General features: G+C 36.3%; 1 protein-coding gene across 1 annotated transcript; it reads left to right on the top strand.

Annotated features, from left to right (window-relative positions):
• Positions 1-526: 526 nt before the first annotated feature.
• On the top strand, positions 527-22,267 carry LOC115410216 (annexin A4-like). The gene is made up of 15 exons (XM_030121755.1): positions 527-629; positions 11,894-12,260; positions 13,279-13,316; positions 13,487-13,630; positions 13,723-13,810; positions 15,439-15,533; positions 15,622-15,735; positions 15,978-16,068; positions 16,754-16,833; positions 18,553-18,609; positions 18,918-19,011; positions 19,140-19,235; positions 19,874-19,932; positions 21,351-21,473; positions 21,640-22,267. Exons 2-15 carry the CDS (start codon positions 11,903-11,905, stop codon positions 21,697-21,699), a joined length of 1,497 nt encoding a protein of 498 aa, XP_029977615.1. The 5' UTR covers positions 527-629; positions 11,894-11,902; the 3' UTR covers positions 21,700-22,267.
• Positions 22,268-24,810: the final 2,543 nt, after the last annotated feature.

Raw genomic sequence — 24,810 nt, forward strand, 5'->3', positions numbered from 1 at the left:
TCATAATTATAACTCTATCTTACAATTATTACTATTTATCTCATAATTTTGACTTTTTATCTAATAATTATTACTTTTAGCTCATAATTATTGCTTTTTATCTCATAATTTCAACTTTGAATCTCATAATTTCGACTTTTTATCTCATAATTATGACTTTTTACCTCATAATTATGACTTTTTATCTAATAATCGACTTTTTATCTCATAATTTCGACTTTTTCATCATAATTATGACTTTTTATCTAATAATTATAACTTTTCATCTAATCATTTCAAGTTTTTATTTCACAATTCTGACTTTCCATGGGGATAGAAAGTCAAAATGACACTCCAGGCCAGGGGAAACAGTTGTGAGTGCGCATACATACCTTGTCCCAACACCACAGTGTGTGTAAATGCTTAGTGTTGTGACAGTGTGAGTCAACATCACGCCTCTGTCTGTCTGTGTATCTGTCTGTGTCTGTCTGTGTAACAATCATGACGGACCAAAGGTTGCAAAGCTGCAGCCGGACGGAAACAATTCCGTGGACCCACCCACCTCCGCTCCAGTCCACACTAAACCAAACTAACCCAACCCTGCCGCTCTCTGCTCGGCTCTTCCTGGTTCTGAACTCCGTACCTCTCAAGTAAGTCACGATTCTCCTCTGTTTTTACCGAAAATGTGGCTAAAAATCGCTTCCGCCGCGCAAAGCTAGCAACAATTTTACTTTTACTTCGATAGAAAAAAACAAAAAACCCTCTTGTGGTGCGTTTTAGCTTATTCGACACTGCAGTAAATTAGCCTGGCCTGTTCTAACAGCAGAAGGGAGTGGGAGCAGAGATGTGTAACGGTACAACAACGACATAATATAACAATTCAATGTTTTAAAAGCGGTTTTATGTTGATATTTTTATGCTAACATCGCTAGTTTTCTAATTGGATGCTAGCGTCAAATGCTAGAACTTCAAACGAATGTGTTATGCAAGGACAGAAATACAAGAACAACAAGGGATATACGGGGGAAAATATAAATACAGCATGTTTTATACATAAGGTAAGTTCTATTTAGTAACACAGAAGTTTTATATCAGATAAACTGTGTGGCCCGTTGGGAAATTCAAGGCCTGTGATGCTCAGACAGTCATAACTGGCAGTTGTGTTGCATTCAGGTGCTCCATGTAAAAGTTAGTTGCATCCATTATTTATTTTATTGGAACTTTAGAACAACCAATGCAATATACCAACTCTTATAGAGGACATTTTAATAATGACAGGAGATAAAGTCAAAGTATACAAGGAACATGTAAAGAAAAAAAAATTAAATAAAACAAATAAAATGGGAGCTGTAAAACAAGTATAAAATAAAATAAAACAAATCAGTGGAACAAGACTATTGAAATCAAAATAACAAATATTGCTTAATTTCACCATGTAATTTTTAACTGATTTATGAGAGTTTTTTGAAGTGATGAAAAGAACAGTTTGAATTCATTTGTGAACCAACTAAAGGAGAAGGAGGAATAATTTTGTACATTTACTGCAATGAATATGATATTTACACAAAATAATGATTATACTGATAAGATCAGATACAGATGAATTCAAATTATCCCTAAAATAAAGAATATCAACAGTATCAAGTAACGGTAGATCATCATTTTTGAGAGACAACCAATTCTTGATGTCAAACCAAAATTCTAGAGTAACTGGACATACAACGAACAAATATTCTAATGTTTCCTCAGACTTGTCACAGAGAGAATAAGCGTCTACTTCAAATTTAAAACTTTTTTTGAGAAATTCTGCAACTAGGTAAATATTGTGGATGATTTTGAAGTGAGTTTCTTTTACTTTTGGAGAAATGGGCCATCTATTAAATTCTGATTTCGCTTTTATCATAGTAGACTGTGACATGCATTCAGGTTTGCATACAGTGTGTAGTCCAGATTACTGATTTGTACTTAATATATATCGCATTTATGCTTCTTTATACTTCACCCCAATATATTTCAGAGGGAAATGTTTTTCTTTTGCTCCATAAACATATACTGTTACTCTACATGCTACTTGGTAAAATATACGAGTGGGATTTAACATACACTCTTGCCCATAAAGTTGGAATAATTTTGTTTTCAGACTCATTTCTCTTTTTATTTCTGTTTCTATACATCTGTAATCACCTTTGACCAGGTGCAGTGACAACATACTGAGTCCCAGTTACACCTCATCTATCAAGAATAAATTACAATTTCACAATTATTTCATGAGAAGAGGCAAAAAAACCCAAACATTTTTCTGACTTTATGGGCAACAGTGTGTATGATCTAGTACAAGAGGTCTGCTAATATACTCAGTAGCAAACAAAGACTAACCAATGAGTAATATTATTATAATATTCTGTAATAATATTAATAAAAAAGGTCTGTCCTGTATTACTTTCACTTTGATAATACTTTGCTGATTGTACTTATACACATGATTTAACACTTACAGGCCTAGAATTATTTTTGTAGCCTCTTCCAAATGAATTTTCCTTTGTATTTAACTATACCAAAATGATTTATCACCATTTTTTAAATACTGCTGTAAGTAATTAGCATTTTCAGTGACAGGTAGGGAATGTTCCTATATTTAATTAATTTAATTCATGTAGATGACTCTGACTAATTTGCAGTCTGTACATATTGACAATATAGATCCACTGTAAATAATATATACATAAACATATGGTTTTTAACAGACCTGTACACATCTACTCAGTGTGTAAAACTCTAATTTGCACTCTGTACATATGACAATGTAAATCCTCACTGTAAATATAACATATTTTAATAGACCGGTTCTCTGTACACATCTATCCAGTTATTCATATTTATCTTAACTATTCTCAACCCATTGTTTTCCTTTCTCTAGACAAATGTTTATATTAGGTCTACATTTCAGTGTGTTTGGGTTTATGTTGAAATTGTACGTTGTGTGCTAAGAAAAAGAAAAAGATGTCAAATTCCTTGTATTGTTCACATACTTGGCCAATAAAACTGATTCTGATTCTAGAGTTTAATAAAAAGTCAAAGTAAATTCAAAACTTACAATAGAAAACAGAAGAAACTAAATAAAAAGTGACTTTTAGCATTAAATATATCGTTAACTAAATGTAAAATTAAGCATCTACAACCAGTATTATTTGTGAAACTACATGGGTTTTACTGGTGAATCAGTGTTGTTTCCATGTTCACTACAGAGCCTCTGTACATCCAAATGGGTCGTATCTAATGATGATTAAAGCTGAAAAACTATATTTGACCCGAATAATTTACATATATTTAGAGGATGAGTAGATCAAAAGTTATTAAACGTTTTAGATCAGTAGATAGTTTTGGTCGCTGGTGATTATTTAGATCTTTGAAGGTCAAGATGGATAAATTTGCAAGGAAAATAAATTGTACATGAAGCAAAGATAATGCAAAAATATAAAAGAAAACTACATACAAATTTACATAAGAAATTAAAAAACGCAAGAGCTATTCTATTGTGTTGTAAAAGTAAAGTTTTAATAAATTGTTTTTACCTCTTCTCCTGAAATGATTTAATGTGATTTATTCTTGATCGATAAAGCGTAACTGGGTCTCAGTATGTAATCATTGAAACTGATTCATGATGTGTGTAAATAGGAATAAAAAGAAGAATGCGTGAAAATACAAAATGATTCCAACTTTTGTGCAATAGTTGTATGATTGAAAATAAGTGTATGGTGTTAGAGAACTGGGAATATACTCAGTAGTATTCAAAGTATGGCTAAATGACTGACACTAGTATGATATGACATGTTTTTAAAAGATCTGTCCTGTTTAACTTTGATACTACTGAACTCTGATAGTACTTTTTCACTCTTACTTATTTTTGCATTTCTGTACTAGCTTTCCTTTCCACATCTGACACTCTGAGGATCATTATCGCATCACATCAAGTTTTCACAGATGTCAGCGCATATAGCAGAAACATGTTTAGCTTAGCTTGTTCCATTTACTTCCCAAATTAGAACTAAAGCTATACAGTTCACTCCAGATCACTACCCTATTTAACACCAAAAATCATGAGTTGCAACACATGGAAAGCTGAGTCCAGTCTAATTTGTAGTTTTTCATACAACAGAAGGAGTAAATAATGATTGAGATGTACTTTGTTGCCTTTTTGGTTTAAAGAGCAAAAAAATTAAAACAAAAAACCTATAGTGACTGTTTTTATAGTGATGAATAAAAGTCTGCAAAATCACTAAAACCCAAACTGTCAGGTACAAATGACTATAGACATAACTGCTTATATCCTTGGAAATGGTCCTTAAAATGGAAACGCTGATATTTCCAGTTACACCCAAAAGCCTCACCGTGGTCTAAAGTAGGAAACTGGAAAGTCATTCAGAATGGGTGCGTCAACAATCAGAAACGTCCTTCAAGGAGCCGTCACCTTTTGCACACAGTCATTTTTCCAGCTTCTTATCATGTTATTTGTCATTAGCAGATCATAAAAGCACAAACTCCAAGGGTTCGTCACAGGACAGAAGTGCTTTTGTACAATTTTTACGCCATAAAAACAGTTGCATTTGTAGGATCTCCCTGAATGACGCATTGTGACAGGGCTTTACCCAATACCAGCCCACTTATGTGTGCATGTAAACATTCTGTGGGATTATCACTCATGGCAGCTGACAGACATTCAGGCACCTGTAATAACATCATCCATACCTCACAGTTATGTAATCTCCAGATAAGAACCCATTGACTGAATGAATACTGTGAAAAATATTGCTTAATAAAACATTTGAGGACTTTTGTTAAGACAGTTTCCTACACAACAAGAAAGAGGAAGACAGACATGCTTAATTCTTTTTTTCTGTGGCTGTTAAAGGGAAATGGAGAGTTTCCTAAATTTCCATTCTGTTTATAGGAGATGTAACTCTAACCACGTTAACTCTAAGGGCCATTTCCATCCATTACTGTGAAAATCAGCTGGTTTTTCATTATGATTATTCATCATAGTGTAAGGCTTTGTCTGTAAAATGTAGCATTTCCTGTAGGATTACACCACCTGAACTGTTCATTATGGAGGTTATAGACGTAAGAGGTCGCCTATATTTGTCAAAAATCTGAAGCTAGCTGTTACTTTTGTCCCCTGAAATGAACCGTTGGTGTGGATCATAAAGCTTAAACCCTGCCGTGGTTTATCAAAACCTTTGACTAACGTCTGTTTCGACAGTTTTTCTTATATGGTTCAGTTTCTTGATGTTTTGCATGAAAATGTAATTTCTGTTACTACTGATTCAGTGAACATTAGGCTACAGTGTCATTACTGCGACACCCTCGCATACACGTGATTATCTGCTAAATATGTTTCCATTACACCTGCATTTGGTTTTTACCTATACATCTACTTTTTCTGCAATACTTCGACCTTTTTTATATATACAGGGTGGGGAAGCAAAATTTACAATACTTTGAGGCAGGGATTGAAAGACAGTGTATGACCAATTAGTTTATTGAAAGTCATGAGAATTTATTTGCCACAAGAAAATTGACATAATAGAAAATGTTTTTATTCTATGTGTCCTCCTTCTTTCTCAATAACTGCCTTCACACGCTTCCTGGAACTTGCGCAAGTGTTCCTCAAATATTCGGGTGACAACTTCTCCCATTCTTCTTTAATAGTATCTTCCAGACTTTCTCGTAATAGTTTTGCTCATAGTCATTCTCTTCTTTCCATTATAAACAGTCTTTATGGACACTCCAACTATTTTTGAAATCTCCTTTGGTGTGACGAGTGCATTCAGCAAATCACACACTCTTTGACGTTTGCTTTCCTGATTACTCATATGGGCAAAAGTTTCTGAAAAGGTATGGATAATAGTGTTAGGTATGATAATGACATCAATATATGTTTGGTTTCAAAACAATTGACGTAGTGCCTGCTGCGAAAAAACAACTAAATGTTCATTTTAAATTTTGCTTCCCCACCCTGTATATATTTCAGAATGTTTTTGCCAGATGTTCTGCATTTTTGTCTTAATTGAAGATGCAGTTTTTAAAAAACAAAAAAAAACTTTCCTCATAAGACACCGGAACGTTTCAAAGGACGTACTATTTTGGGAAATAGCATTTTGTTTTTTGTTTTTTTAGAAATGGACCCTCACAGCCACCTTCCATACCAGTCTGACATTACAGAGAAAAATTTTTAGACATTTTTGAGCTACTGACAAGGTTGCTGTTTTATGGCCACCAAATATATGGTGTCTTTAGGTTTTTAATAAAGGTTTTTGGAATGCAAAACTACAAACCAGAGTACAATTGAGACTGATATCATGAAATCGCATCAGTTCTTATGACATTTGGTGTACTATACTTATGCATTTTTGACCTTTTGTGTGTTATTCAATGCCATTTGATCACGTGTCAATTAACGCCAAAATCTCCAGTTCACATAACCTGAAGCCTAACCATCAGTGCGTGGTATTTGACGAGGCATGAATATACACACAGTAAGCTTATACATACTGATAACACACCGATTAAAAGTGGCGTGTATATTCATCATGATATCACGTTTGTACAATTAATGCAACAGACCAGGCCTTTAGATTACACCTTGGCTGGGCCGACTAACGGTGTGCCCAAATTAAATGTCCCCAAATTAGTGTCCCCAAATTAAAAATAAAAAAAGGCCAGAGCAGAGTGTAAACGAAAGTATTGACTCGCCCCTGCTTTTTTCCTCCCGTAAAACACATCGGTTATAATATACAAGGCTTGTTCATAACGACAGAGAAAACATTGACAACAACACATATGTACCAAACAGGAAAGCACAAGTATTCATGCTTCCCGCAGAAGTCATATTTTGTGATAACGTTAGCACAAACACAGAATCCAAATGCAGAACTCCGACAACAAAAGTTAGTTCCAAAAGGTTTATTGTTCACACACAGGTGAAAAAATATAATGAGTGACAGAATCTTGAGGATAATGGTTGGGGATTTTCTCCTCAGATTCGTCCTCCGGATCGAGGGCAGCAGCCTGTCTCCCCGAGCGGTGTTAGGAGTCTTTTCCCCGACTGGGGAAAAGCAAAGGGAGGTCAGGGACGGAAACAGGTCATACACAGGCAGGCTAACAATCGAGCACAGGACATAAGGACTAGGCAAACTCACGTACCGGTAGTCAGGGCGAGAAGGTCAAAACCAGATCAGATGAGGCAGACAAAAACCGACAGGGATCAGGCAGAAGACGAAAAACCGAGGAATCCAAAACAGGCAAACAAACGAGGTCAAGTACGCTGGTCTGAACTACTGGAGTTACAAACTGGCGACTGACAAGGGGAAAAGACAGGGTTTAAATACACAAAAGGGAGGGAAGACAACTAGACACAGGTGAAGCAAATTAGGGCGGAGACAGGTAATCAGGACAGAGGTCAGGATGAGCGGGGAACAGGAAGTAAAGACGACAGACAAGACACATGAGGGAAAACTTAACAAAATAAAACAGGAAGTGACACACAAAACATAAAAGACAGACAAGACCAGACTATTGTCTGGCAGCAGGTATGACATATTTGCGCCGTTTGATTGGTCTAAATCACCCGTTTCGGCCAATGAGAGGTGATGAGAGCTTGGAGATTGACTCGTACGTTGTACGCCAAAGGTTTTCTCTCAACAACCATGCCTCGTGGGCGACCTATAAGTTCAGGCCGCTCACATAACAAACGCAGTGAAATATATGACATATGAATTATCTGCCTGCATGCAGTCCTGTGATTTTGGAATTAAAATCAGCTGGCCATATGCTGATCAATATTTCTGGAAATTAGACTTGTGGAATCCATGCCTTCATACTCTTGAATATATCTGAAATAGTCTGAGAAAACAGGAATTACTGTTGAAAAATCTAATCCCGCACCCACCCCCTCCGCCGATTCCAGCATCTGATGTGCCCAAATTAAGGTAATCTAAAGCCCTGCAGACTCAGTCATATGATGTTTTCTATTCTTTTCAACAAAGTGAAATCAAGTGAATCCTGCTTTTATTGTTATTCTCTCATATGTGTGTCTTGTATAGTACAGTGCAAAAGTCTCAGTCCAACATTAGGTTTGTTGGTTTATAAAGTTCCAGTCTCTGTATTAAGATCCAAACAGGATATATGTGACGTATGTACAGCAGTAAAAACCGAAGTTTCAGGCTAAAAACAGCTTCTATAAACCAATGTAGTCATATTTAGTGACACCCCCCATTGCACTTAACATGTCTTTAACCCTTTTGTTCAGACAATATCAGATGTATTGCATTAATTTTCTGATTGTTTTATACAAGGTTTCGTTCAACATATGTCACATGTTTATAACTGTTTGTGTTCTTGTCATGGGGTCAGAGGTCACACTCGGCGTTTCAAACATTTCATACAAAGAAAAATCATCACCGTCGCATTAGACTTCTATAATTTTTTTTTTTTTTTTTTTTTTTTAATTTTTTTTTTTTGTGAAGCTTCAGGAGGTATGGAAAAGATAAAATACCATCAAGTTTCACTTTGACTTTTGCGGTGGGACACAGACTTCACTGCCCCATACCCCCATAGTATTATAAGTAGGATGGAAACCGACGCGACCTACTTATGCAGCCATACACACCACTTACGCACATGCCCCCCCACCCCCATTGCACACCACAACACCAACAGATCAAATCCACAGGAAACACTGGTCATGCTAAGTAGTGACTTGAACATTTACCACCCATTTTATTCAGTTTTTTGTGTGTCTGTTTAGGCTGTGCACATAATACCTGTTTTTTCTTGTTGTGTTGGAAGAAAAGAGAATGAGAAATAAATAAGTATGCACATTTCAATCCAATTAAAACAATGAAGCTGAATGTGGACTAAGTCTTGTGTGTAGTACTGTACATACATGGGATAAGATTATGTTTCACAGTGTGTTTCATAGAACAAACAATGTACAGCAAATACTAAAAAGACTAGTTAGGTGGGGATAAAAAGTACTAAATGTGTAAGATAATTGTAGTTAAGGATATATATGTATATAAAAAAATTAGCATTATACGCAGCTCTACACTGTACATTATACAAAAGTACACCATTACACTTTTTTGGCATCCACTGGCCTCAATGCATTGACTCCACCTCAGCCATTCCTGGATCTATGACAGCATCTACCCCTGGGGCAGAAAGCTGTCTATTGTTTCCTAATGTTTCTCTGTCTGCAGCCTAAACGTATTACCATCCTCACTGACAAACACAAACAACTCTTATGTTTTAGGAAACACAATGCACCAGGAATGAAATATCAGCTCATGTTTTCTGTGGTAAAATCAGGAGAAGTTTGTGACTTCTGTGATTTTAAAGATTATATCCCATGATCATGAAACCATCAGGTATTTAATGGTCATACGGATAATTGTGATGAATCTTTTTTTCATTTTATACCACTGTGGTAGTATAACCATAGACTAGTTCAGTAATACCCATACACCTCAGGAAGAACAGTGAATATTAGAACAGATAAAACTTGGCCGTGACTCTCTTTAGTTGAAAGGCGGATGTGATGGTGTCCCTGTGGGAGAATATGGGTTTTTATTTCTGTATCAGAGTGCCTTGAGCTTGTTTCTGGCTGTTGTATTTTTGCAGCACTTACTTTGAGAACATTGATTATAGCTTTTTTGCAACTGTCTTTTGCCCCTTTTCTCATCACCTGATTTTTTTATACATCAGTATTTTGTGTTTTTGACACAGTGATGTAACACATTTTTCTCATCGAAATAAAAAATGCATTACAGTTTGGTTGATAAAACATAACTTACATTTTTAAGTTTAAAAAAAAAAAAACCATGTATATTGATCTATACCTATAGATAGATAATGTTTTTATAGATAGATAGATAGATAGATGCTTTCCTTTTAATGTGGTTTAAACCCTAAACATGCCCACAGAGCTATGTGACCTGTTCTATTTCCATGTGATAACTCACGATATAAATGGCAATCCGTGCACCCTGAAATATGATAGCTTGAATATTAGAAATAATCACCTCCAGAGAAACACTAATTTTCCACACAACAACCATATCTGCAAAACAGTGCACGATGAGATGGTGTTTTCTAAAAGAACTCTAGTCCAACTTCACATGATTGAAGATGACAGAGAAATAGTGCAGGGTTCCCATGGGGTCTTAAAAAGTCTTAAGTCTGGAATTTACAAATCTGCATTTAATACCCTTAAAAAGTCTTGAAAAGGTATTAAATTTGTTATGGTAGGTGTTATGCTGCCATAAACTTATTTTTTTTATCTTATTTTATTTTATTTATTTATTTATTTCGAACATGCAAAGAAACAAAACAAAACAAAGCAAATTAAGACAAAAACCAAATAACATTTAAATGAACAGAATCTATCTTCAAGTACGTGCAAGTCTGAATTTTGCATGGTCAAAAAGGAGTAGGAAGAAGTATAAACTAATTTTATCCTACCCCACGGAAGTGCTTTTACATCTTTATCACTAACTTAATACAACAATCAAGCAATACATTTGTCCTAATTTTATCATTCAGCCACAACAAATACATAATGCAGTGTTTGAATTAGACATAACAATATGTTCATGGCAGTAAGGTCATATAAACAGACTCAACAATTCAACAATTTTCTTCAATGATTACAGTGTATTTATCATTATCCATAAACAAACAGCACTCATTGTCATTATTAAATACTGTACCTCTCAAGAATCAATTGTATATATGTTTTTTTTTTTTTAAACTGAATTATGTTTGATATTTGTTTTATCTCCACACACAATTTGTTCCACAAATTTACTCCACAGATGGTAATACAGAAACTTTTTAATGTAGTGCGTACTTTATGAATCTTTAAATTTACTTGTTTGCTGTGTTGTGTTTAAGTGTGTCTGTTAAATGTCCAAACGGCAAAGAAACTAACGTTATTCAACTCAGTTCCACCCGTTCCAACCCAACAATTTATATTGAAGTTAGGAACCAATTATCGCTAACTTTGCCTCCCCTGGTGAGAAATGACTCGGAGTGGTGGGATTCAAGGCCTTGGAAATCAACATTTTTTCCTAAATTCTAGGAGTCGCAAATTTTTGGCAGTATGGCTGTGAAATGGGCATTAAATTCTGTTCAAACTAGTTTAAAAAGTCTTAAATTTAACTTGTAGGAACCCTGTAGTGAGAATGACCTTTTCATCCACTTCTAACAGTTATGTAAAATGACTGTGGTCAGCTCAAATAATAATAATCAGATGGTCACAGAGTAATTATGACAGGCCTAACTGCCGGACTTCCTCAACATGTTTTCTACCATAAATACTAACTTGAGTCATCTTTGCTGCCTCTCCTGCAACACTGCTGCACATATTGGTGTGTTTCCTGCAGATCAGTGGAATAGTTTTGTTACCATATGTCTCTGTATATGTTCTTTCGTTAAATAAAACATTGTAGGTCTAAAATTCAAAAGCAGATTCTGGTCAGTTTGGTTGTAAGAGGATTAAACACTTTGCATAGACATCAAAGCGGTGTTTGATCTAAATGGGTTTTACTGGACTTGAACAAAGGACTCACAAGTCCAGAAACAGCAGTAGGTCTCCGATCACATAATATGACAATAGAGAAGGACAAAGATTAATGTTCAAGCCTCTAGAGTCCTGACAGGCCGACATTTTTATTTAACTAGGAAAAAAGCTCATTGAAATTAAAAATCCTGTCCTGGCCAAAACAGCAGCAGCTAAAGTGACACAACATAGGAATCCCAGCCGTACATCCACACCAAAAAAATATACATAAAACACAATAAGTCAGTTTTAAAATGACACACCCTGTAACAGATGATATTTTTATGCCACTTGCAGGTTCTGAAGATGAGTTACCCAGGATACCCGCCTCAATCTGGTGGGTACCCTCCTCAGACGGGGGGTTACCCACCTCAACCTGGCGCTTATCCACCACCTCAAGGAGGCGGCTACCCTCCAGCAGGAGGCGGCTACCCCCCACAGGCTGGAGGCTACCCCCCACAGGCTGGTGGATACCCCCCACAGGCAGGCGGATTCCCACCCCAGTCCGGTGGTTACCCTCCAGCAGCAGGCAGTTACCCCCCAGCAGCAGGGGGCTACCCTCAGGCCGGGGGCTACCCTGCCCCAGCCGGAGGCTTCCCTCCTCAGGCAGGAGGCTACCCAGCACCGCCTGGAGCTGGAGGTTACCCTGCCATGCCTCCATCAGGTGGGTCTGCTGATGTATGGGGGAAAGTTTATTCAGGGTTCATACAGGTGCTTGAAGTCCTTAAAAATGCTTGAATATAAGTGTTGTGTTTTCAAGGTCTAAAAACTGCTTGAATTTTAGTTTAAGTGCTTGCAATTCTAACTCTGTGATTTATTTATTTATTGTTTATGTTAACTCTGCCAGGTTAGATGGCAAGCCAAAGCTACTTAGAGATGATACATTTTGAAAAATAAAATTTTATGTCAAAAAAAAAAGTTTCCAGGTGTTCTCAGGTCAACTCCAGGTTCATTTTTATCTTAATCTTTGACTCGGTGTGAGTGTGTCTGAAGAACACCTCCCTTTTTTTGGATTAAACTTTGAGTTCTCCTGTAATTTCTAAACTTTTTACTATTATGAAACATAATTTTAGATCCTTTTGGCATAATGTACATCAACGTGATAAAAAGTGGAAAAAAAATCATGAGTACATGTATTCCCGTAGATATGTATTTAACCCCAGCGATAAGGTGCTGTGCTGGAAAATTTAGAAACTGACCCTTAAAAATGCTTAAAAAGTGCTTGAATTTGACCTGGAAAAATGTGTACAAACCCTGTTTATTTCATGTATGTTTGCTATAATTCCTCCCTGGTTGGTCTATTATTATTTTGTTTTATCTTTTATGCCTGTGCAGCAGTTTGTAATCATGTGATTTAAAAAGTGCTTTATAAATAGTGTTACTTTATTTAATAGTTTTACTTATTTTAGTCCAGCTTCTCCCACAGGGCCTCCAGATTTGTTAATCTGCAAATTAATGCATATCCTCTGTAAAAACACATTGAATGAAAATTGGAAGATAACATCTGTTTTGTAGTTTGTCTGTATTTGTTGAAGATTTAGCAGATGATACGACTCCTTTGAGTTGATGCTGTACTCTTCTTTGTCTGTTACTGAACAAAAACAGAACACAGCTGGAAAAAAAATGATTTGACATGTAAATTGATTATATTCTGAATGTTGTGTCAATATTTGTCTGTACAGGTGGAGGCTGGGGTGCAGCACCAGGCGGATACGGAGCGGTAATTAAATCTTATCTGACCTCTCACCCCTGCAGTGTCATTAATAACACGTGGACTCGAAAACTAAATCTCTTATTTACTTAAATCACTTTATCTACACCACCACCCCCACCTTCAGTTCTGAGTTTGTTAACCTATACTTAGCACTGACAGCTGCCTTCTGTTTGCAGCCGGGAGGAGCTCCGCAGGGTTACCCAGGGGGCCCTGCACCAGGCCAGCCCATGCCGAATTACCCAGCAGGCCCTGCAACTAGCCCCTCAATGCCTGCACATGGAGGTGGCGCTCCGTCCCACCCTCAGGCACCGGCCTTTCCTGTAAGATCACCACTGTTAAAGTTCACACCTCCTTTGAATCACTTCAAATAAGTTTTAATATTTAACTAGTGATGTTTTTTTTTTTTTTTTAGAAAGGCTACAGGGGCTCCATGAAGGACTTTCCAGGGGCCGATCCACTGAGGGATGTGGAGGTTCTTCGGAAAGCCATGAAGGGTTTTGGTGAGTGCAGAGTCTAATAACAGGGTTCATATGCATTAACGACAAGTATGAAGTTTGATTTTAAACAGAGCCGTAACCCATAAAGATCCAAACAGCCACTGGCAACTCAAACCATCTACTGATCTAAAATGTTTAAAACCTGTTGATCCAATAATTCTATCAATACATGGAAGTAATTGGTGTGAAATACATTTTGTCATCTTTTCGTGGTCATCAGATATGACCCATTTGGACGTTCAGAGGCTCCATAGTGAACGTGGAAACACTGTCATCTTCTACAACATTGATTCACCAGTAAAACCCATGGAGTCGGATTAGTGACAGTGGATGGACACACTGGGTTTATGCTCAGTTAATGATATATTTTGTCGAAAAAGTCACGCTTTCTTAATTTTTCTCTGATTCTGATATTATGACAATCAACTTTACTCTGAGCTTTTATGAACCTCTACATGATCAGTGAATTAAATATAGAAAAATACCAGAGTTTTATTGAAAAAATGCAAAATACAAAGGATAATATTACTATAAATGGTGATAAATAATTTAAGACTGGTTAAATGGAGGAAAAAATCCATTTGAGAACTGCCACAGAAGTAGCACTGGGTCTTTATGGGTTAAATGGAAACTTTTTAAGCCCCTTATGTGTTAATGGAGAATGTTGGTTTAACCCAGTGGCTCCCAGCCTTTTTTGGCTCATGACCCCATTTTAATATCCCAAATTTCTGGCAACCCCAGACATTCAAAACGGAGACATTTTTTTGCTGAAATTAATTTGTTTTTGATCATGTAATAGTTTGTTATACTATGTTGCAAATAAACGTTAATTTTAGATGACATTTAGTCTATATAATGTGTATTATTCTGGACGGAGGCAGTAAAGCCAGGGTTAGATTACTACACAAAGTGAGAATTTGATTTTCCTTGGTCAGGATATGTACAGTCAGTCCAGCTTGGATTTACAAGGCTGCATATTAATACTGAACAAACAATAACTCAAACTATGTATTATGAAAGAGCTGCAGCATCTGAAACCGACCACAATGAATGAATGAATGTCTGCATTGGTGCGTGATGAAAGGATCTCAATGAGACAGGCCTCATCAGTCCCTGCACCCTGGAAAAAAACATGTACATGACAAGAACACTGGTTTAACTGCTCTGTGAAACAAAAGGAAATTGTGCAACAAATCATTTTTAATTGTTTGTTACATATGATACAATGTTTGTATTGCTCAATTTCTGCAAAACTCCAAATAAACAAAGTTTGGAAGGAAAAAAAAAATCCTGGTTAGCGAAGGAATTCCAAATGGTAAAACAGGGTTTAACGCACACTTTCTGTCAAATATCTCCAACATGGGGGAGGCAGAAAGTGAACGCCACATCAAGGGTCAAAAGCACTGGCTTCTAGTGAGTTTTTAGCTCATCTTGACATGAGGCCAAAATGGACCACAACATGTTAAGACTTGGATTAAAGCCAAGTATTTACATAATAATCATCTAACTATTTGTACTAAGATGTTAAATTCGGTATGAACCCTGTGTAAAACTTGTGAACTAATACAAACATGGTTTTATGAGTCATGATTTTCTTCTCAACCTACTTTGTCTATATTTTTTCGTTACAGGCACTGATGAGAATGCCATAATCGAACTTCTTGGAAATCGTACCAACAAGCAGAGGGTTCCAATGGTCGCAGCTTATAAAACCACCTATGGAAAGGTACTGCCTTCTTTAGAAACTGTAAGATATGATTGATGCTCCTTCTAACGGGTCTTACATCACTATTGTCGTCTGCTTTTCCTCTCAGGATTTAATCCGCGATTTGAAGTCTGAGCTCACTGGAAACTTTGAGAATCTGGTTCTTGCCATGTTGATGAGCCCCGCGCAGTTTGATGCAGCTGAACTCCGAGAGGCCATAAAGGTCCGAGACTCGAGTTGTTCCGCGACTCAGCAAATGCTTTAATTTTGGTTTTGTTGTTTGTCCAAACCACATTGTGTGACTCATCATGGAACGAGGATTTAAGGGAAAATGAGGCTTTAAATGCAATTTAAGACCAGACAAGTTGTGACTCGACTGGAGGCTTTTGACCAATGATTGTTGTTTGTATTTAGTCAGTGACGTAGGTGTGTCTTATGAACATCTCTGTATGTTTTTTTTTCCAGGGTGCAGGGACAGATGAGGCCTGTCTCATTGAGATCCTTTCATCACGCAACAATGCAGACATTCATGAAATCAACAGAATCTACAAATCTGGTGAGTGTCATCTTTACATTCACTGCACACTCTTAATATTACACAATTTGGAGCCATGTTTGTGCTTGTGAAGGACAGGAAACATCTTTTTCTTATACCATCTTAAGTCTTAATCTTAAATGTTGTTACATTAAACTATAAGGAAAGGAAAACCCTAAAACCCTCCACGTTTTTTAATACAGACCTGACCATGACTCAGAATTGTTTTTACTTTTGTTATTAAATTATCATTTCTGAACGTTTTTACCACATTTACATGCATGTCTCAAATTGAAGACGACTGGCTATTTGTAGTAAGACATTGCCTGTTTGACACTGAAGCTGCACTTTTTCTAACATTTTCAGGTTTTTAACTTGATTTAAAGTCATTTTGTTTGACTTAAATTGAAGTTAACATTAAAAATATCTCTTGTTTTTTGTTTTTTTTTTTGGTTTTAAGATACAAAATCTTAATTGGAATGGAAGACATTTTTCTTTTCCATGGTCCAAAAGGGATGAGTTTCAAAAATGGTGTAATTTTCATTCTGTTTAGAAGAAATATGTAAAAACAATCACTAAAAAACAGAAACAGTGTAGGAGGAAATAGGTCTGTGTACCAGTTCAAGGGTTGTCCAGACTCATAGCTAACAAACACTGCCATTCAAATGATTCTATTTTCCTAAAATGCTCCACCCCCTCCTTTCAGAGTACGGGAAAACCCTGGAGGACGCCATCAACAGTGACACCTCTGGTCACTTCCGCAGACTCCTGGTTTCTCTCTGTCAGGTAAACACTGCATATTGTACATAGCAGACGACCACTGTGGCATTCTGTTAAGCCTCAAACCTGTGCACATTAAAAACAGGCATGTTAGCTTTCAAATATCAATGCTTTGAGCGCTCAGTTTAATACTAACCATGATCTTTGAATGAGTGTTTGGTTTGATTGACACACATAACCTCATCTTCCACAGGCCATGCTAAGATCTGAAAAAATTACTTCTGTTATGTTTTTGCAGCTGCTCTTGTATTTCAGGACGCATTACCCATTTAAAAAAAAAAAAAAACTGTGTAGGTCTTGTTGTTACATTATTATATCCCCAAAATCGAGTTTTGAGGATATAATAGTTTTACCCTGACCGCTGCGTTAACTAGGACAGATTTGGTTGGATTTCTTCACCCTTGATATCCAACACAGGGGACCCCTAGTGCAAGAACCCTATCGATTTCAGCTTCTCTGAGTATTATAAGTCATTCAGATGGGGGTGCTTTAGTTGAAAATCAGTTTTTTGGACATAAATCAAGCAATAATAGATCAATTGAGATAAAATTTGGTTTCAAATTGATCGTCTTACAAATGTCCATTTTTTCACTACCATCCAGAGTTCATATGGCATCATTTTCATTCACTAGGTGGAGTTTTGTGTTTCTTCGACCATTATTCTGCCACTATCAGGTCGATGTAGCTCAAATTAAGTTCATATCAATTGTCTAACAATGATCTTTCTTCATGCCACTACCTTGAATTTACATGATGTCATATTTTGTAAATAAGGTGGTGTGTTTTTTCCCACATGGTTGGGGGAGCTTCTGTTGAAAAATCTGTTTGTTTTTTGACATTGTCAAGGAAATAGTAGGCAAATCAAACTTGGTTCATATTGATCATCCAACAAATATCTAATATCTTGTCTGACATAATTCAGGCCAGATTTCCTTCATGTGAACGTAATAACTATCCCCCTTTAGCACCATCATAGGTGAACCCTAGGGGAAGAACCCTGTTGATTTTGGGTGTATCGCTTGTCCAAATGGGGGCGCTTCTGTTGAAACATCTGTTTTTTTGGGCATTATTAATAGATATAGTAGGCCAATCAAGCTCAAATTTGGTTCATATCAATAATCCAAAATTAATTTAGTGTCTTTTGTATATTGTGTTGTTTATTTGCTTTATTATATAGCAGAGGATTGGGTGGATTTTGGGGATATACCCTTGATGTCAGCCCCCAACACCGTAAGCCTTGTTTGATATCAAGTATTAGCACTGAAATTCTAAACCTTATATCAGCAACATATTCAGAACTTTTTCAGTAAAACGGTGTAAAATACTAATAATCTGAATGCACTAAGCTTACAAATGACTCCATAGAATCTGAGTAACTTGGCCCGAAGCTTTGTTTTTCCTGTTGAAGTTGCTCCTGCCAAGAATGAGGTCAGAGGTCAGAGACAGGCCGGCGATAGTGAGTGTTGAGGGAGAGGAAGCATCTGTCCTGACTTCAACTTGACGAGCGAGCGTGTTTTGAGCAGTAGCAAGCAAGAGTGAGCGTTTTTCACAGCCTACTGTTCCAGGAACCAGAACTGCTCATCGTGCACCGTTCTGTGCACGATGAAATCACACGCACACACCTGGTTTCTGTGCACAGGTTCTGAGACTAGAGGCCATAACTTGAGTTTACTCTGAAAATATGCTCTGCCAATGTGTGAAAGCAAAATATGTTATGGTTTCCAGGGCAACCGTGACGAGAGGGAAACTGTTGACGTGTCTTTGGCCAAACAGGACGCTCAGGTACCAGTTAAACTCAGATTGGATGGGTTATATCATAAGGAAGCTATTAGCGTATTTTGTTTTGTTTCTGATTTAACAACATAACTTAAATGTTTATACACTTTTTTTGTACAAAAGTTGTTGTTTTTTTTTTTTTTACTTTATTTAAATTCTGTTTTAGTTGTGTTTTTTTCAGTGCTTGTTCACTATGTTGTACAGAGCATAGCTTTAAAAAAAACAGTGTAAAATTCCTTGTATTCTTTTGAAGATACTCAGCAAATAAAGGTGATTCTGATTTTTTTTTTTTTAATTTTGTTTGTGCACAACAGAAATTGTATGCTGCTGGGGAAAATAAAGTGGGAACAGATGAGTCCCAGTTTAATGCCATATTGTGTGCTCGTAGCAAGCCTCACCTTCGTGCAGGTTTGTCATAAAAAAAAAAAGAAACAAACTATTGTGTTCCAACAATAGTTGTAGTTGCAGTTTAATTCCTTCATCTGCTCTGTTTGGCCTTTTTGGCTCAGTTTTCATGTGTGAATGGTCTTTCACAGTGTTCCAGGAGTACCAGCAGATGACTGGTAGAGACATTGAGAAGAGCATCTGCAGGGAAATGTCTGGCAACCTGGAGTCTGGCATGGTTGCTGTGGGTACGTACTTTATTTCCAAACCCTCAGTGAACTGGATTCGAGGCCCTAAAACACATCATCTGTACATCAGAGTTACTCCTCAAGATGTTTCTTTCACAAAGCCTTCCAGGAAAAACTGGAAATATTTTGCCGATGCCTTGAATATGTTATTAAATAAGTCAGATAGTCTGCTGTCGGCTTGAATGCCTTTAATATATCCTTAATAATTTATCACACTAAAGGTGGCCCAATACTGTCAGGCTGTTAAATAATGAAAAATGTCTGAACTGCTATTGAATCTGCAGCTCTCTCAGTAGATGTAGTAATACAAAATCATGTTATCATGCAGTACTTCAAGTCTGTTTGCTGTCCTTGGTGTTACGGTGTGAAATATCAAAGGTGTCTGTGGTGGCGTTAGTTTAAAATCAGTTTTTCCCACATGTTTAATGCAGAATCCACATTAGTTACTCACATTTTCAGGATAAAAGCATCAACTGTACAACTACAAAGAGTGAATTCTGCACAAGTGTAGATGTTAAGGCTGTGTTTTTATATCTTATCTGATCACTAGAAAACGTGTCAGCACCGTGTTAGATTCTATCCTGGGTTAAACTTTGCATTTCAGTGACTAATATCAATATTTGCTCTGTTTTTTCCAGTGAAATGCATCAAGAACACTCCTGGCTACTTTGCAGAAAGGCTGCACAAAGCCATGCAGGTACGGCCATTTTTTTTAATTTTCATTTGTTCATTAGTCATTTGCATAAGCCAGAATTTGGCTAATGTAGTATCCACGTGATGTGAAGGAGGTTGGCATGTTTACAGTGAGAGTTGTGAGGGTTTACATCAGCAGAGTTTACACCAGGTTTTAAAATGTGTTCCATTGATCGGAACTAAAACTGCTTGATTTGGTGAAAAAATGTGATTATTTTTGACAATATTTAAAATTGACTTTATTTGTTCAGATTATTGATCATTTTGAAATGTGTGTGCATGTGTTATTTTTTTTATGTATTACAGTTGGGTGCTTCTATGAAACTGGTCCCTAAAAACAGGACATGGGGGCTAAAAATTCAAACCAGATGTAGACTGTTACGAAGCAAGTTTGGAAGCACTTTGGGTCTATTTTAAAAATAAATATTCAGTGAGATAAAAGAGAAACTATTTTTCAGATAAAACACATTTTTAGATTGTTTTAATACAAGAATCTGCATGTAACACAATATGAAGGACACGAAAATTACGCGCTACAATTTTTTCGAATACCTTTTTATTCTGTCACAGGTATATTTTGGGAATCAAACCACTTATGCAAGGCAGAGTGTTTCACAAAAATGACCGCTGTTGTAGAATCACTTGCGATTTATGTGTGTTTAAATGAGCAGGTTCTGCATGTAACACCAGTGGACACAATGGGTTACACATGAAACCTGGAATGAGACTGAGATTCGTGAAAAACCTGCATGTGTGGATTAGAAAAACCACTAGGATCATTAAATTTAACACAGTGTCTTTATTTATAGCAGTATGTAAGACCATTTACAGCCATGTTTTCCAGATCAAATGCACTGACACTTAGGTAGCTTTTCATGTCCCAGTTTTGGTTCTATTTTTGGCCCCAATATTTTATTAAAAATTCATTAATTTTGGGATGGCTGAGAGCAAAAGTATAATTTTTTTTGCATTTATCTGAGGTCATCATTAGGTATATCCTGGGGGGAAATATGTCTAAATTTCTCTTTTATTATTGGGTCTAAAATAGCTGGGAAAGTGCCAGGTACCAAAATAAACCCAGTTTCATAGAAGCACCCGGTTAAAAATACGTTGTTTGTTTACAAAGTTTTGGAAATATAAACAGACACGTCTGGCACTGAAACAAATTTTGCCAATTTTTTTTTCAGTCAAAAATGCTGAAGCGAGAGTTGGGGGTACTTGGCTAAAAAAGTATATTTCAGGGGGTATGCCACTGTAAAAAGTTTGAGAACCACTGATGTAACAAAAATGGTAATTACAGAAACCAAGTGACATTTTAAACACAAAAAGAGTACTTAAGAGTTCCTGTAAGACCTGGGTGTTCATCTGGAGAGTAGGTTACTGCAGCAGAACAATGAAGTGTCCCATACGATGTGTTAACAGGGAGCAGGGACCAAGGACAGAACCCTGATCCGCATCATGGTGTCCCGCTCTGAGATAGACATGTTGGACATCAGACAGGAGTATCTGAGGACCTACGGCAAATCACTGTACACTCACATCTCAGTAAGTCCACACAGTCGTATTATCACAGCATAGACACAAACACATCGTTAGCCTCATAGCATAATTGCCTACATTTTTTTTTTTTTTTTTTGCTAAAATGTGTTATGAAGCTAACATGATGGTGATTTTTGAGATTCATGTTTTTGTTTTCTGATTTCTTCTTCAGGGCGATACCTCTGGCGACTACAAGAAGCTGCTGCTGAAGCTCTGCGGAGGAAGCGACTAATCGACGGAAAACGGCTTCACCGTAAAGGACGACTAAAGTGTCCACACTGAAACATTGTTCTAGTTCTATAAGCCACATATGATGCATGCAGTTAATTTTGTACACTATGTGTTGAAGTAGACAGCTGCCAAATAGTAAATATATTTTATATAAAGATTTATAAATAGAGTGGATATGCTAAATCTTAGAGCTAATGCTAAATCCCGCCACATGTACTAATTTTACACAGAATTTACGTAAAAATGCTGAACTATATGTCTGAAGTGGTTAAAGAAATCCCCAGAAGGAGGATTAATGAAGATAAAATTAAGACAGAAAAAAAGAAGAACAGAAGTACATTGATAGATCCTTTTATTTGTTTGTCATGTACACAAAGTGCCCAACCCTCAAGGGAATCAAACTACAAGTGCAGTGGTCAAACATTTCATGTAATCACAAAATCAGGTTATTTTATAGTTCGGCCTTCAAATACTTTTTTCTCTGCGAGGCATGGTGAATAAAATCTTCTATAGAATAAAAGGTTTCTGTCGTTGAACAAACATCCTGCCAAAAGATATCAACAGAAATAGAGGGCATTTATGACATTTTTAAGTCCTCATTAGTCGCTTTTCCATTGGACATCTCCGCAAAACTTTACCCATATTTACCAAATGTCGAAAAAACAAGTGCGTAATGTCGATTTTTCCATTAAATCACAAATGCGATAATTTGTTAATATATTATTGCGAGATGGCACGAGAAGTCATGCCATAAACATGGTGACAAGCGTAAATATTGTGTTGATTTACAGATATATTCATCATTATTATATATTACCCCTCTATCCCGTACTAAATTAAAAAACGATTCGGTTTCCTGGTGTGTCCACACATACCGCGACATGTTTCTTTTAAAACTCTTTTTCTTCGCTTGTTGTAACGTCCGTCAACATCTGTTTTTTTTTTAATTCATGTGACTCTAGTTGCGGAAAAAGGTCTTTCCATTGCAGTTTTGCATGATATACTATTTGCGCCTTGCCTGAAAAAACTTTTTAGCGAAAAATTAGAGTTTTTTCCATTAGGTACATTTTTATGTGCAAATAATATTTGAGGCTCAATGGAAAAACATCTATTGACCGGACAGTTTAAGAAAAAAAAAATATTGTCACTTTCACCTTATTCACATGAATCATTAAACCTGACAATCTAACATGGATGTCCCTGAAGGCAACTATATACATGTATATCTACACATATGAAACATTTAGCATGTTGTATTACCAAGCATTACAACTGTGTACAAGTAAATCTATACAGGACCATGTGGTGAGGCTTTAATTCATACATACTAATTGTGTCATTTGTCTTTTTGAAGTGTCAAAGTATAATCACAGTGTATTTGGTATATACAGTCATTTCAATGTAAAGTAATCAAGAAATGAGCAGCTTTAAGTGTTAGTATCAACTAACGGACTAACAAACAGGTGATATGAATAGAATCCTGTGGTACTGTATGTGTAGTTTTACAACCACTTAAACATATTGTGATACAAATGAATTGAATCACTTCTGACATTGTTAAAGGATAAAATAACTGGACTAGAATGTATTTTTTAGTGAATTCAGCAAGTGAAATAAATGACAAATCAGTGGACTTCAATAAAAATGACAAAAATCTAAATTTTCCTAAAACCACCACAGTGTAATCGGTAGAGAATGTATTGACCCAATTGACCGATTTAACAAACCAGAAATCAGAAAACTGCAACACTATCATATCACCTACTCTTTATGCCTCTTGCTTGCCAGTCTATGCAATTCAGCTTTTCGTTTCCTTCGGAACATTTCTTCTTCATAAATCACTTGCTTCTGAATGTAAAATTATCTTTAACGCAATGTTGCCTTGTGGTAAATGCTGAAAACCCAAAGCTTGAAGACAAATCATGGTGCCTTTTTTTTTAACCCATAAAGACCCAAAAAGCTACTGGCAACCACAATCATCTACTGATATAAACTGTTTAGTACCTGTCAATCCACTAATTCTGTCAGTTCATGTAAATAATTAGTGTAAAATGCAGTTTTTCCTCTTTTCATGGTCATCAGATTAGACCTATTTGGACGTTCAGAGGCTCTGTAGTGAATGTGGAAACACCGTCAACTTATAAAACATTGATTCACCAGTAAAACCCATTGAGTTGGATCAGTAACAGTGGATGGAGGCACTTGGTTTATGTTCAGTTAGTGATATATTTAGTTGAAAATGTAATTTTTTCTTCAGTTTTCTCTGATTCTGATATAACAGTCAACTTTAACCCTTTCATGCATAATGATCACTACAGTGGACAGCTATATCAAAGCTGGTCTCTTGCATATTTATAGTTTTTGTTGTTTTATTTCCATATCGGCCAACACAGTGGGCACTTATGCATCATCCCATACACTGTAATTCATACCATTACTGTAAATTTGCTGTTCTAGATAAACCTAATCTGCAGTGACATGTTTGAGTTTTAAAAAAACTGCTAATTGTTATTAGACTGTAATTAACTGTTTTGTATTTTTTAAACAAAAAGGTTGTTTTTTTGCATACTATCTCCATGCAGGTACGTTAAAATGTGAGAAAACATACGATTAGCAGCATTAAACATGTTTTTATTTCATAGTTTTCACACAGTATTTCAGTAAATACATGTTTCTTTGCTTCTAAAATTGAATGAATGGTGTCCAGCTGAGTGGACATTTTTGTAACTCCATGAAAAATAGGTTCATTAAAATTTTTCTTTTTTTTTTTCTTGCCTAAAGAGGAAGAAAAACAGGAAGAAAAAACCAAACAAAACTTGATTTAGGTTCTCATAATTCATGCATGAAAGGGTTAATCTGAGCTTTTGTGACCATCTGCATGATCTGTGAATTGAATATAGGAAATAGTTTCAGTTCAGTTTCAGTTTATTGTCATTGCCATAAAAAGACAAGATGTCGTTCATCCCATCACACCCCAGTGTTCAGCCAGTGCAAAAGCTTATTTACAAAGTGCACAAGGTGAATCCCCCACATGTTTACAGTACATGTACATTCAAACTTCATACAACAATGCAAGTCCAGTCCATGTTTGTTGCAGTCTAGTGACACACAG

This window comes from Sphaeramia orbicularis, chromosome 19 (assembly GCF_902148855.1).
Source record: "Sphaeramia orbicularis chromosome 19, fSphaOr1.1, whole genome shotgun sequence".
NCBI classification, from domain to species: Eukaryota; Metazoa; Chordata; class Actinopteri; order Kurtiformes; family Apogonidae; genus Sphaeramia; species Sphaeramia orbicularis.

Coding starts and splice junctions, on each gene's coding strand:
- LOC115410216 (XM_030121755.1), top strand. CDS start 11,903: ATGAGTTACCCAGGATACCCGCCTCAATCTGGTGGGTACCCTCCTCAG. Junction 13,317..13,486: donor CACCAGGCGGATACGGAGCG/GTAATTAAATCT, acceptor TTCTGTTTGCAG/CCGGGAGGAGCTCCGCAGGG. Junction 19,012..19,139: donor CAAGCCTCACCTTCGTGCAG/GTTTGTCATAAA, acceptor GGTCTTTCACAG/TGTTCCAGGAGTACCAGCAG.